We start from the raw sequence: 14,331 nt of genomic DNA on the forward strand, positions 1-14,331 counted from the left end.
GAGCGAGTTCCTTCTCTGCAAATAACTGCTTTCTTCTGTGGCTTTGTTAACCTAGTTGAAGTGTGTGACCTGCCTGGAGAAACAGAGGCTACTACAATTTTCACTAACAGTGAGTTTATTGCTTTTTTTTTTTTTTTTTTTTTTCCCTTTCTCTTTAACAGCTATGAAAGTGCCCAGATTGAGAAATTCTTCACTGGAACCTGGTCCATCTTCTGGATTAAGATGGTCTCCTGTTGGTTTTGTGTCTTTCTCTATCTATGGACTCTTGTTGCTCCACTCTGTTGCCCAACCAGACAGTTCTTAGTGTGAACACTCAGAAGAGTTTTCTGAGTGTTTTATCTTTTTTTTTTCTCTGTTACAAATAAAGTTCAGTGGTCACTTTGTAATGAGGAAACACCTATTGCCTCATTATCATAGTATACCAGATAGTAACTTTTTAGCTAGATTAAAGTAATTGAAAACTTTTTTTTTTTTAACCTTTTTTAAATTGTATGGAAGTGTTGCCCAAGGGGATGATTCTTTTCCAAAACTTTTTAAGACTGATGCGCGTAGTGCAAAGAACATGGTTGTTTCACGAATAGAAATAAGTGAAGTGCTTTTAGAATAACTGACAATCTTTCTCTGACCTTATTGGCAAGAAAATAAAAAAGAAATGGTGCAGATATCAAACAAGATATCTTCTAGCAGAACACATTCCTTTTTATAATGTTTTATTGACCATGTCTTTTGCAATGATGATGTGAACTGCTGTTTTGTACATCTTGTCTATAATTCTTGTAAGTAGTACACAAATTCCTTTTTCCAGAAACATACCTGAGTACTTCTATAGAAATGGAGAATATATAAGTTTGACTGCCAAAATATCTAAACATTGTTTAAATATATTAGAAATTACTGTATTACCTAGATTGAGAAAGCATTCTGCCATTGAAAATAGAGTATTTATCCTATTTGTAACTTTAACAGGCACCTGAATATTATGGAGTTCAGAACTTATCCAGTTATTAACAGCAGGGAGTTCTATTCACAGACATTCTTCAGCTCTGAATTTGATTGATTTTGCTTTGCCAGATTAAGATTAGTAACTGCAAGTTTTGTGTACTGTACAAGGATTTAAGATACAGTACAGTCTTTATTCAAAATGTCTTCTGCTGAGGAAATATTAATTACAAGAGCACTGGCCGTTGCTCTTACTTTTCTACCTTGTTGTCTCAGTTTGTGTCTAAGGATCTCCCAGGGTCTTCAGTTCTGTTTCCGTTACTAATTTGAAAATAGAATGATAGAAAAAGGACTGTAGTCATCCCCCTTTTCTGCCTGTGTTGTTTGGAAGCATTTTTCCTAACTGCTATACCTTTATACTTCTCTGTTGGCATTAGTTTTGTTGTTGCAATGGGAGATTGCCAACAGATCCGTTAATGGGAATGGAACTTCTTTTGGAGTGCTTCTATTTCCAGTAGTGGGATAAGGAGCCAGGAAAATGAAAGCAGAAAACACAAGTGTGACAACAGCTGCCATAGTACAAATGACTGACTTGCCAACATAAAGCCCTAGTGTGTGTGTATATATATATATGTATATGTATCTTTTTTTTCTTCTAGCAAACAACTTGGTGGTTGGACAACAGCACAAATGCTTCAAGTTCTGAATAAGGCTGAACCTACTTAAATTACCTACTTATCACGGGGAAAAACTTACAACTTACCCCCAAGGATTTTTTTTCCTCTTTTTCTGTGTGTATGAGTATACATATACATATATACACACAATGCAAAGTGTGCAAGTTATAAACCAAAAGAACCAATTTAGCAGGCATAGGGTGCTTTGCTTTGCTTTGTTTTCTTTATTTGAAAACATGATCGAGCCTTAAGTGCTCACTCAGTGCTTTCTACAAAACAAAAGCACAACACAGAGGCCAATGAGGTGGCCAAAATATTTATATGTCTTATTTGTTCTGTTGCAATAACTGATAGCTAAGGCACATCTGGGAGTGATCCTAATGTAATACATCTCAGTTCTACTCTTGTTTTGTTTGCTGTTTTCAACTGTCTTTTTGCCGTGGTATCCTAGAGCTCCTGTCCTGCTTGCAATTTGCTAGTGGTGTTATCTTCCCAAATTCTCACACTCTTACCTCAAGGAAAATCTGCAGGCATGGATGTCCTGGACATTACCTACCACAGTGACTAGGAGCCTCAAAATGCCTCTTGAGTGAAGACTATGGGAAGGAGGAATCTCTTACAGCTCCAGAGCTCTAAAAACTGGTGGCCAGTTTTTGTCATTCTTGCTTCTGCTGGGAGATGCTGTTCTTGTTAAGAATTCTGTTAGCAGGGGACCCATACATTTGGCTGCATTTGGAATCCAGCAAAGCAGATCAGATCCTTCTGCAGCAGAAAGGCATTTGTTACTGTTTGCAATCAGGAAGTATTTAATTGTCATCTCTAAGATAAGAGCTTATGGACTGTGCAGTGATGAATATTGTATTGCCTTACTAGAAGCAGCTGTTCTGACAGTCTTGATCCAGAACTTAAACTGTGAGCTGCAACTGAGATAGTCCAGCCTTACAGTCCTCCTTTGGTGAATGTTCTCTACGTTCTCTAATGGTGTAGGAGTTGCCTTCTAGTGTCAGTTATGTTGTGTCAGTATGAGAAAACAAGCCTATTTTATTAAAATTAGCAATGTTATTCTAGCAGAACAATCTGGGCAAGAAGCTCTACAGAAGCAGGCATGCATTATGTCGGGTTGTAAGTCAATGAATGGCAGCTGTTCTCTGAATCTGATAAAAGGGAACTTGGTCACAAATTTGGATGATTTTAATACGTATCTTGGCCAACAGATGTTTTTATTTGCTTATAAAAATGCTTATTTTATGTGGGTAGTATTTGCCTACATAAGGACTTGATGCACCTCTTCGTGCGCACTTTTTTAACTTGTATTTAGGGAAATAGATTTTGCACAGAGGAAACAGGGTTGTAAGAGGAAACTCCACAATGAGGCCTGAGTTCATTCTTCTTACACAGATCAGCCTTGCTGAGTTGTTCCTTCACCCTCTCCTTTCACCAGCTATTGACTTTACATGTTTGTGGGTATACAGAGGGTGGAACAGGGCATTGCCAGACTATGCTGTTCTGTCTGCATCTGAGCAAGCCTTGTGGGGAAAAGACCCTGCAAATAATTCTGAGACCCCAGATCTGACTGTGGCTCTCCAGGACTTCCTAAAGAATTAATAATTGCTGGCACCTCGATACACAAAGCCTCAGTGAGGCACAACCTCTTGCTGGCCAGGCAAAGATTTCAGCCTTAGCATTTGTTGTGAGATCTGTACTGTGAACTTTCCGCACACAACTACTTAGTAAAAATCTTGGGCTAGGGTCTAAGATTCAAAAGCTCAAATCACTGCTTGCTAACAGTTCACAGAGATGGGCTTTTAGAATCTTTTTAACAAGTGCCTTCAGACTTACTGCTGTGAGAGCAGTGGCACTGGAACTGGAAAACCTGAACTGAGCCTGCAAAGTGGTGCTGCTGCCTTCACCGCTGCATACGAGATCATTGGTGCCTGTGGTGCATGTGGGAGACCAAATAACCTGTGCTTGGCCGGATGCTGAGTGTCTGTCCTGCACTGATGCTCGCCTTGTGCCGCGGCTGTTCTCTGAATTTGTTCCCAGGCACAAGGCAGCATTGCAGCATTTCTGGTTCCTGTTATTTTCGAGTGGTGTAAAGTGAGGAAGCTGCTGTTTTTAGACAGGAAGACTGGAGGCTGTGCTATGTTTCCTCTAGTTAAACCTGAGTTTGAGCTAGTGTCATTGTTCAGGGGACTCTTAGAGGACAGTCCACATTGGCTGAAGTTAGTTCTGCTAGTAAAATGAAATAGCGTATTGGTGTTTTTCTACTTGTTAAAATTACCATCAGAAGAAGGTTTACTTGGAACCTCATTGCTGCACTGCTGCCTCTGACTGGAGCCATTTTTCTTGTGAAAGCAACCAAGAGCTGAAATAATGTTGACTGCTTTTTATTTGGGGATAAAACCAGTGGGATAAACTCAGAGAGCAAGTCTGTGAATCCAGATACTGGACTAACAAATGAGACCACAAGAACCTTATGAAGAACATACGGAAAGCAGATGGATGTGTTTGCTGTTTACCACCTCGTTCCTCAAAGCGCGCAGGCTGCCCTTGCAGCTGGATGCTGAGTAAGGAACTTCACTGTGCTCACAAATCAGTTGTGCATTTCTGATGCTTCTAGCTTCATACTTCAAGCATTTCTGCGAGGGTCAAAAAGCCTGTACTTGCCCTGCTACTCTGATAAATCCTAGCTGGGTTTGGGCCACTTTTGTCTGAAACGGGTAATTTGGTGTTGATAATGCACGTGTAGTCCAGAGAGAGGGCTTATCCCTCACAGAATCATAAACGTTGCATGTCTATTTATTTATTTATTTTGTGTTTTAGCACCTTTTTCAAGTCTTGAAACGCTTTGATAGTATAAGCTATGTGCCTGTAACAGCTTCACCAGCTACTAATGCAGCCATTTCTGCGCCAGAGCATGGCTATGAATTGAGGAACCATTGCACTTGAAGAGAGAGGGGAAAAAAAACATTTGGTTCCTAACAGATCTCTAATTTTGACCAATGCATAAGGGAAATCTAGGAACTCAACATACTGCTGCTTTAACTTCGGCAAGCAGCATGCAGTGTCATGGGGATCTCTGAACAAACTGGCAACAAAATAATCCACTGATGGGCTTTAAAGCACACTATGAAGAGTTTATGCTATGGACTATTACACCTTTCTCTTAAATGCATTGGTGACGCAAAAAAATTGCGAGATTGTACATACGTGGCTAAATGAGCAAGATTATTTGCAGCTAAAATTTTGTTGTCTTTCTGTGGGCTGTAGAAGCAATATGTTCTCCGTGCAGGCTGTATCCTCTCATTTTATTTGCCTTTTTTTCCTTGAGTTCATTTTTTGAAAGCGCTGCAAATCTGCATAACTCCAATCCTGCTGCATGCCATGGTGATGTCAGTTGTCCTAGAAATAGTCAGGTCTTGGTGATTCCTGCCTTTCTGTAAGAGCAGCGCTGCAGTGCTGAAGTAAAGTTGTAGATTTGGATTGTAGTATGGATCAGCTTTCTGGTATGGAAAATGCATCTTTGTTTTCTTGAGTTGTCCTGCAAGTTTTTGTGGGAGGAAAACACATCATCAGCGCAGTGAAACTTTACTTTGTGTTTTCAGTTTTGTAAACACTAATTTAAACTCCGTGTTTCATATGACTGTACAAGGGATTGCTAGGGGTTGAGCGCTTGGAAAGCTTAGGTTCTTTGTACTCCTAGCAGGACATAGCTTGGAAATGGCTGTAGCTGCATTTCCAGCATTCTGGAGGCAGAAGGTGTGGTGCTGAGAGGGGATGCAGGCACACAGCACCGTGCCTAGTGCAGCTGCTGTGGGCTATGGGCTGGGAAGCTGCCGGGTCACGATGGCGGCATTCTAGTGCCAGAAGAAACTCTGTAAGTTTCAAGTAGGCCACAAATCCATTTCTTCTGTTCTGTTTTTCCCAGTCCTGGTGTAGAATCATTCCACATCTGTTCAGTGATACTTTTTGTTAAAAATGTCAGATCTTTTTTCAAATGCAAACCACATTGACTTCCCCTGTTCGCCATCCTCCGATAGCTCCCACCGCTGCAGCACAGCCGCATAGTTCAGAGGGGCTGCAGCTGAGCCCTGCGTGGCTCCAGCAGCTTCAGCTGTGCCAGGCAGAGCTGTGGGTGAAGAGCTTGGGCTGTGTTTTTGCCAAAAAAGTCTCAGCCCTAGGCCAAGGAAAATTTTGGAAAGCTATAAGATAATAATGTTCTGTTACGCATGCCTTAGCTTTATTTTTCCTCTTTCTGAGATTTGTCGAGGTGGTTAGGTGTCGTTGGACATCCATGCAGTCTTAAAGCAGGGAAAATTGATGTTCAGAGAACAATTTTTAACTTGTCATATACAAGCTGAGAAAATACTTACAAGGAACATATGGTTCATTGTGTGCTTTTTATTTACCAGAAATGAATGGTGATTAGTCACACGTATGCCACGTTTGAGAACTGGATGCAAACTAGGCAAAATATAAACACTTTTTCTTAATGGTGAGGCGGTTTCAATTAGTCCTTTTCTTAATATCTCAAGGGAACTTTTCATGTGTTTGTGTGATTTAGTTTTATTAGTCTATAGCCCAGTGAAGTGGAGATTTGCTAGTTTTATTTAACATTTTTGTGAGTGTTGTGATCTGTAGTAACTGTAACGCTTTGGTTTCTAGGGATTGGTAAAGGCTTCAGAATTTTAAGAACTTCACTGTAAAATAGCTTTGTCTTTTTAAAGCATGCTAATGGTTTTTACGGACACTTCCTTTTGTATACTGGGTGAATGTATTGTTATAGGTTTAATGTTTAATGGACCAATAAAGTTTTTCTTACAAATGAAGTTGTTTGTGCTATATGAAAGTTGAAAAGTCAACTTAAGAGAAAATTCACATATATTAAGATATGAAATAAGCAGCTGCTGAGACAACAGAATTGATTTTTTTTCCCTACTACGTTTGGGTGGTAACAGAAAGATGTCGTTGTCACAGATGGCATTATGCACTTCGCTCCGAAGAGAGAAACAGCAACATATTGATGTAAAATAGTGGTTTAACGCAGTTTAATTGTAAGACAGCCACTTAACAAGATTCAAGACAAGGTGCACTTGATTATTTACTGCATAGAGGATAGCATTAACTACCCTCATTCAGATGAGTCACAAGGCTCAGAGAGGATGTTTTTGCTTTCCAAATTTGAACCACAGAGGTAAGGAGCTGAGGTGCAGCCGGATCCATTCCTAGTCCCAGGCTTGGTCAGTGGTTTATGGCTAAGGGATGGTATGTGTGCAGTTAAAGATACAACCTTAACAAAGCTCCCGCAGCTTAACAAACTAATATCAGCCATTTTCTGAGGATCTGTATCGGCAAGATGTCTTGACATCAAGTGTAAAAGATCTGTCTCTGCACAGATGTAACCTCTTGAGGTGTCTCTACTCAAGTGGAGATCCTGCCTGCAGCCCACTGCCAAGTAGGTGAGCTCCAGAGGCTACAGGCTGCTTGTTATTTGTGGGGTAAGATGTCTGATTCAGCTGCATTTGTGTGCCAGCCCTGTCTTGATGGAGCATGCTCCATTGATAGCAGTTGAGCAAGATCTTGGGTTATGGTGCAAGATAGCCCTTGGCTATGGCCCTGTTACCTGAATCCCCAAAATCCAAGAATGCAGCCATCATGACTACACCTAGAGCTACCTGCTTGAATTAGTGATTATAGCCTGAGCAGCATTATGGCAAAAAATAAAAAATATAAATTCAGGTGTAGGGTTGCACAGTCACACTTACTTAGAGAATAGGACATGGCTTCTCCGTACGCGCTATTGCATGGATCTGGTCACACAGGGTAAGTAGAGCTGTGGGGGCTGAGGCAAGGAGGAGGCCTCCATAATATGATGGCTGCTGATCCCTGCGCAGCTTTGGTGCCTGGCCATAGACTGTGGGCAGGAGCAAAGCGTGGGATAGGCTGTGGCCCTGCTGGGCTGAGCTGAGCGCCAGCCACCTCCACCCAGCTGCGAGCGTCGGAGCCAGGCAGGATGCTGCTGTCTTCAGGTGATTCCCCTCAGGAGATGGCCTTAGGGAGCAGCAGTATTTGAAGCCTGTTCATGGTGTCCGTAGCCCTTGATTAGGAATTGGTGGAGTGGGAGGCAGCAGCCCCAGCATGGCTGAGCATTTGCAGCCGCTGCCCAACTTGCACAGGGGTGGTGAGGGAGATGGACACACTTGACTTCAGAGATGTGGGATCGCAGTGTCTCTGTTGGCCAATGGCTCCGCGCTGCACAACAGGCTGGAAAACAGTGGTGGTGAAATGCTCACACATCAGGTCTGATGGATGGGTGGCAGGGTTTGCCCTGAGTACGACCTTGCAGCACATCTTTGTCCACAATAGGTAACTTCACAGATTCTGAATTTGTGGGTTATGCGGTGTCAGCACAGAAGTGTGAGCTCTGGCATCACAATGCCAGGTCTGCCAGCACTGTGGCAAGATGCAGTCTTCTGCCCCAGGTGGCTGGGAGCTGCCAGCTGTGGCTTTGTTCAGGTACCTCCAGAAGCCTCAGAGCCAGACCCTGCATCAGTCTCACCTGCCTGAGCCTGTGGACCAGCAGGGAGAGCTTGGCTGTGACATGGGCACTGTTTGTTTACATCCTTATGAAAAGTAACAGCTCTGTAGCCTGCGATGTCTTCCTCTCTGCAGCTGTCCATGGAGCTTGTACTGCCCTCATATTGGAAAAGGATGCAGCAGAAACACATGTGGTATCCAAACTTACTAAGTTACAGAGTGCACTGGGACACTATTTTTTGGTTTCTGTTTCCCATCCCCTTCCTAATGGTTGTTAACACTTAATTCAATGGTTGTTGAGGTGTTTTTTTAACTTAAATAATCACTATCACTGTAGTACTGGTTGACAGAGCTTAGCTCTGAGCAGGGTCAGCAAATCTAAACCTGGATTGAGGTATGTGAGACAGGATTACTTTCTACTGCTTCTTCACCTTTTTCTTTAAATCACATGCAAGTCATGCACTGTGATGAGATCTGACTACAACTCCCTGCAGGCAGCTTTTTTGTTTTTTGTAGGTTATAAGTGTACTCATAATTTTCTGGAAGCAGGAGCATAGGAAAGTCTGACAGAGTTCTCGGAGGAGTTCTGCCAAAAGTCGGGCTGCAGAAAATTTAATCTTCTCCAAAGGTGATAGAACAGCTTCTGACCTGTGTGTAAGCAGGACTGGAGAAGATACTGAGAAGCACGTGATCTTGGCAGCACCGATTTCAGGCTGGACACAGACTCTTATTTCTGACACATAACAGAGATGAAGTTAGAAAGACAAAATTGCCCTTTCTCCCTGATTCTGTTTAATACTGAATCCAAAATGGCAATAGAATCAAACAGTTCCTGAGAATGGCTTAAGCATCATTACATTACATGCCACTCCCTAGATCTTTCGGCAAATCTGAAAACAAGCGAAGCCTCAGAATGTTTTTGTCTCCTTTTTATTTTCACTTTTATACAAAAAAGTCTGACATAATCACATCAATAAGAACAAGCTGAAGTGTGAACTCTTACAACAATCATATAAGGATTTAAAATACATTGTTATTGCAAACAATAAAGCAATACTAGTTTGCTTTTACACCTTAAATATCCCCAACGCCAAACTGCTGAGCTTGAAATTCTTGAAAGTCCTCTGGGATGGTGTCTGAAAGCAGGAAAATACAGGAAAGATCAGTCTCCTTATGACAAAAGGAAGAACTCACACTACTTGGTTGCATCTTTTTAGGTAAAGCCTGGTATTTTGTTTACATGTTAAGAATGAACTCTGACTGCTCTCTGAGTTTTAGTGTATGCCACTGAAAAGCAGAGGGGCTCACAGGATATTGCTGCAGTGTCAGCTGGACTGGACTGCTACAACCCTTCTGATTTTTTTTTTTCCCACCAAAAATTTTAGTGGCTTCTACTGTTACATTTGTGACAGTAAAAAGCTGACCAGAAAGGTGGAAAAAAAAATTGGTGTCTTGCTTTTTAACCCAGATAAGTGCACAGTATCAATTCCTCTATTTTCCAGCTCAAATTCCCCGTGGTTGCACGAAAAGCCATAGGAGGAAACATTAATTTGAGAACCAGCAGCAAAAACAAATTCAAAGCTGGCAAAGGAAGCTGGAGACGGGTCAGTGTTGTAAGAGTAGCTATAGTGGCTGATGTTGAGTTTGCAGGGTCTTTTTGCCAGGTGCCAGAATGTGTCACCCAGGCAGCCCCAGAGCAAATAGGAGAGCTGAAGCAGCAACTGAGCAGAGTTCAGCAGTGGAGCTGAACTACCTGATTTCAACTGTGGTCTGATTCTTTCCACTCTGATGCAGGGCAGGTATCTCTGAACTCAGAAAAGGAAATAACTTCATCAACAAATTATATTTAGGGACAAAAAGTGGCAAGTATTCTGCTTTTTTCATCTATCGGTTTGATAACTTATCTTCTGAGCACTGAGAATTATTGTCAAGATTTCTTCACAAATGTGAGACCTCAACTAAAGTATGAAAGAGATGCTGGAAACTCCCCAGAATTCCTTGTGTGGACTTCACTGAACCACTGCAGTATCTGCAGCAAAGCCGATGCCTGCTCACTGCCAGGAAAAGTATCTGCAAGTGTATTTTCAGTAAGAGCTTTGAAGTATGCTTTCTGGGAAACCACATACTGTATCAGACAATTATCAAGTAATCTTTGATTGTTAGCATCTGCTTAACTGCCACTCACAGATACCAGCCCGTGCTCAAGTGCTCAGGAACCAAGGTGCAGAGCTGGGGGCTTTTCTGTGCAGCACCTGTGTCCATCACAGACTCAGGTTTGGCTTCCTAGATCCATGGAAAGTGAAGAAACTATGCCAGGCTGGCTGGTAACTTATTTTACTATAGCTGCCTTGGTCAGGCAGGGGGGTGACACTGAGACAAGGGTCAGCCCCTGGTATCTCCACCTGAAGCTAGATCAACTGCTGGTGGGGCAGAAATAGCTCAACATGACCAGCTTCTGCGTAAGTGAACAAGACAGGATTTATACAATATGGTAGGAGATCAGGTCAGAGCTGAGGATTTTACCCTATGTGGAGAGCCAGCATGCACCCACAGTCTGAGGACTCCACCCTTACAGGCATCTTAGGATCCTGTCCTCTCACAGACAGGAGCAATCAGCAGCACAACAGGAGCAACCAGCAGTACACAAACGATCCCAGCAGATCTCCAGATTGGTTTCACCTTGTTTTCAAAGCTTGAGGCATCGTGCACACATGATGACCTCAATATGTCGTGCATGCACAACTCTGACGGTTGGCTGGTTTTAAATAACATTTCTAATTCACTGATGACAGCTATACTACTTAGTTAGCACAATCTCTGCAGCACAGCAGCTGCTCTGGGAGGAGCAGTTGTGGAGCGTTAGTTCTCATCTGGCTGAGCTGCAGGGTCTTTCTGGTGTCAGGGGAGGTATTTAATAGCTGTAAAAAACTTGCAAGTGAAAATCAAAGGAAAAGATGCAAAATGCCTTAATTCAAAAGCTGGATTTATGTTCTTTCTGGTCACTTGCTAGACATTAGCAAAAAAAAAAAAAAAAAAAAGAAAAAAAAGAAACATTACCATTACAGCGATATTTCAGGTTGGACCAGATAATGTTTTCCTGAGAAAAGCAGAAAACTCCAAGCCGTCCTCCACGCATTGTGGTGTCTATAGTTACACCAGAGTCCGCCACCAGATCAGAGCCTTCATAAAATCTTGCCCTTAATAAAACAAACAGAAGCTGTGTTAGGTCTTTTCTAAATCTGCAGCATTTATAAAAGTAGTTTCATTTATCTGCTTTGATTCCAGCCTTCTGCCTGCAGCCAGACTAGGGGAGAAAAAGAAGTTAAGACATAGCTCCTTTGTGGTAACTGGAGCAATGCTGCACTCAGGAAAGAACTCAGCAGAAAGGAGGTTTTCTGTGTTTTGGTGGCTGCTGCTTGATCCTGCCCTCGGTCCTTTACCAGTCCACAACTGGTAACTATGGGAGAAACAGAGAAATCAGGTTAGGTCAGCTGAGGAATGCCAGATGGATTTTGTCTCTCACAGTATGAAGCTAAACTATTTTTTTTTAAATAGGCAAAGTTTCAAACATGCTGTGTGGAATCTTAAAGCTGCTTTCCTGACTGTCAGATTTCTTCAAAAACGTTTAGATGATTCATTCCAGGAACATTTTTGATGATCTGGCACTTTGTTGTTACAAAAACTGTCAGCAAATTCCCAAATAACTCTGGGAATAACTGTGCCCTGCCAAATTTCCAAGTACATGTCCTGTCCTGGGGGTCTGAGCACGACCACACTGCAGCCAGCTGTGCTATCACAGCACTGGCTATACCACGTCCTCAGCCTCTGGATACCAGCAAACAGCTCAGTGGATGATGAACCTGGAGGAAACTGCTTTGGGCAAGGAAACCACTGGCTGTGTGAGGAGCCAGTGTGACATGCAAGAAAACAGTGGGTGGTGAAAGGAAAGAAAGTTCTTAAGTTTTTTCATAAAACAAGAAAATAATTCCTGTTATGCCTATTTCCTGATTTGCTGAGGCAGTTCAGAAGTATCTGTACAACGAATATAGCTTGTTGCTCACGCGAGTGCCTTTTTCCTAGACATTCTCATAGCCTTGGAAAATCTCTGTAAGACACATTATGGTCTGTGGCATTAGGCCTAAATGGACCACAGCAAGATGTGGGCAGTGTTGACAGAGGTTCATTTCAGGCCTGCCTGCCTTTGGTTTGAAGGATTCTGTGATACTGACAGTGCCCCGTTCTTCAGCTGCAAGTCAATTAGACTGGCTAGAGAGACTGCAACCACAGGCAAACAACTGCTTGGGAAGCAGCTTCATGAACATCTTGATCTAAAGGAAAAACCCAAAAATCTGCCACCCAGTGGCTAGGACAGAGTCATTGACAATACCAACATTTTTAATCCATCGCAGCTAAAACTCAGACACACTCACTCCACTGATGATGTGCACCAGAAAAAGGAATTGTTATAGCACCAACTTAGTGCATCTCAATTGCAGAGTGATGATTTTTTGAAGAATAATCCACTTTCCTGTGTTTAGTCTATCACAAGTTTGCAAAATCTGTGCTGAGAATGCTATAGCAGTTTTTTTGCTGTTTTATTTTTTCAGAATCAAACCCTTCTGAATGATTATGTTTCTAAATAACCGTTCTTTCTAAATTAAAAAAAAACAAGACTAGTTTGAATGTAGTTGTACTTAACAAATAAACTTTCTGAACACATTCTCTGTAATCTCAAATCATCATGATGATTCCTAATCTTAGGACCACAGCCATGAAATGGACAACTTCGATTACATATTCTGTGATAACAGCACTAAAACTACTAAAATTACAATTCAGACTAAAAGATCAACATTAAGACATTTTTAAATGTCTTTTGAGGAAACAAGGTATCATAGCCATGAAGTGGTTTGGTAGTGCTGGGCAGTTAAAAGAAAGATAGTAGAAAACATCAATTACAAAACAGTTAGCTTGCAATTGTCTGCCCTAGGAAAAGAATTGCAGGTGGAAGTTCACAATTCTAACCCCTTACAGCTTCCTAACTGCAAAGCACAGAGACACCATAGATTTTTAGATTATTTAAAAAGTGTTGAGAGACAACAGTTTAGGCAGACATATATCTGTACTCACCTTATCTATTATTTACTCTTACCTAATATACCCAATCTGGGGTCTGTGCTGCAAGAACCAGCGGTAGGAGACTTTGTCTTTCCACCCCACATTTCGAGGGTCCTTCCACAGCAGCCTGACCTGGTCGCTGGTGTCCCCAGTGTGCCAGAGAGAGTTGCGCAGGTGCTCACCTGGGCCTGTCTTTGATTTCACAGCCTGCAAAAATACATTTTTCAAGTGCTGACAACAGAGAAATGTAATTTCCAGCAGCACTAAATCTTTTGTAGCGGGGAGGTCTGCAGAAGCACCCTCCTTCCCACTCACAAGCCCACAATGTCTTTTATAACTGCAGCCACTGCTTACATAGAAAAATAATCGAAGGACCAAGGAGAAGCAGGCAATGTGACAACTAGAGCAGGGATTAAATGCTCCAGCTGATGGATAGAGGACTGTCAGTAAAAACCCTTAAGAAACTGTGCTGATTAAAAAGGCTGAGTAACAGCTGTCTGACAACAGTTTTGGTACCCAGTGAGGGGGGAGGAAAGCAGCTGAGCAGCACTGCCAACACACAACATGATGACTTCGCCATAGGCAGAAGGCCAATGCTTGGCATGGAGGCTTAGCCCGCAGCCAGGCTGTAATGACCGCTGCACCTCCCGCTAGGAGGCATGAGCTTACCTTCAGCTGAATGCCAGGCTCTGCAACAGCTCTGAAGGGAGTTGCTTGCCAGTATGTCTGTTCAGTCTGTTTCCACATTACCACATAAAAGCTAGAGCTGTCTTGATAGCCAAAAATAAAACCAGCATAGTCGTCATCTGTCACTGTGTTTACGTGAAAAGTGCCCTCGAAGTCAACACCATTAAAAGCAGTGTAACCTAAGGAGATGCAGGGTTAAAATCAAGTCTGCAGAAAAAGCCTTCAATGCTACTTGATTTTCTGCTGTAAAACTTGAATCTCAAGAGTGCACATACCAACAGCAAGGCCAGGATCACTGTTCATAGTCTGCACAATTTCCATGCCCTGTAAGATTAAATTCAGGGTGGTTAGTGTGCATGACGAGCTGGGTTGG

General features: G+C 42.2%; 2 protein-coding genes across 4 annotated transcripts in view; one reads left to right on the forward strand and one right to left on the reverse strand.

The window, feature by feature from the left end:
* The window catches only part of SERINC5 (serine incorporator 5), a 44,123-nt gene extending 37,678 nt beyond the window's left edge, over positions 1-6,445 (forward strand). For all 3 annotated transcript variants that reach the window (XM_085213025.1, XM_085213023.1, XM_085213024.1), the window contains exon 12: positions 162-6,445. In XM_085213025.1, coding sequence (XP_085069151.1) covers positions 162-309 — 148 coding nt within the window. In that variant the 3' untranslated portion in view covers positions 310-6,445. The remainder of the gene's footprint in view (positions 1-161) is intronic.
* Positions 6,446-9,067: 2,622 nt separating this feature from the next.
* THBS4 (thrombospondin 4) overlaps positions 9,068-14,331 on the reverse strand; it is a 36,120-nt gene continuing 30,856 nt past the window's right edge. Inside the window, exons 18-22 of the mRNA XM_085213478.1 lie at positions 14,234-14,282; positions 13,941-14,137; positions 13,306-13,478; positions 11,211-11,350; positions 9,068-9,289 (exon numbers count right to left, since the gene is read on the reverse strand). Coding sequence (XP_085069604.1) covers positions 9,228-9,289; positions 11,211-11,350; positions 13,306-13,478; positions 13,941-14,137; positions 14,234-14,282 — 621 coding nt within the window. The 3' untranslated portion in view covers positions 9,068-9,227. The remainder of the gene's footprint in view (positions 9,290-11,210; positions 11,351-13,305; positions 13,479-13,940; positions 14,138-14,233; positions 14,283-14,331) is intronic.

This window comes from Meleagris gallopavo, chromosome Z (assembly GCF_905368555.1).
Source record: "Meleagris gallopavo chromosome Z, MGAL_WU_HG_1.1, whole genome shotgun sequence".
In the NCBI taxonomy this organism is placed as follows: Eukaryota; Metazoa; Chordata; class Aves; order Galliformes; family Phasianidae; genus Meleagris; species Meleagris gallopavo.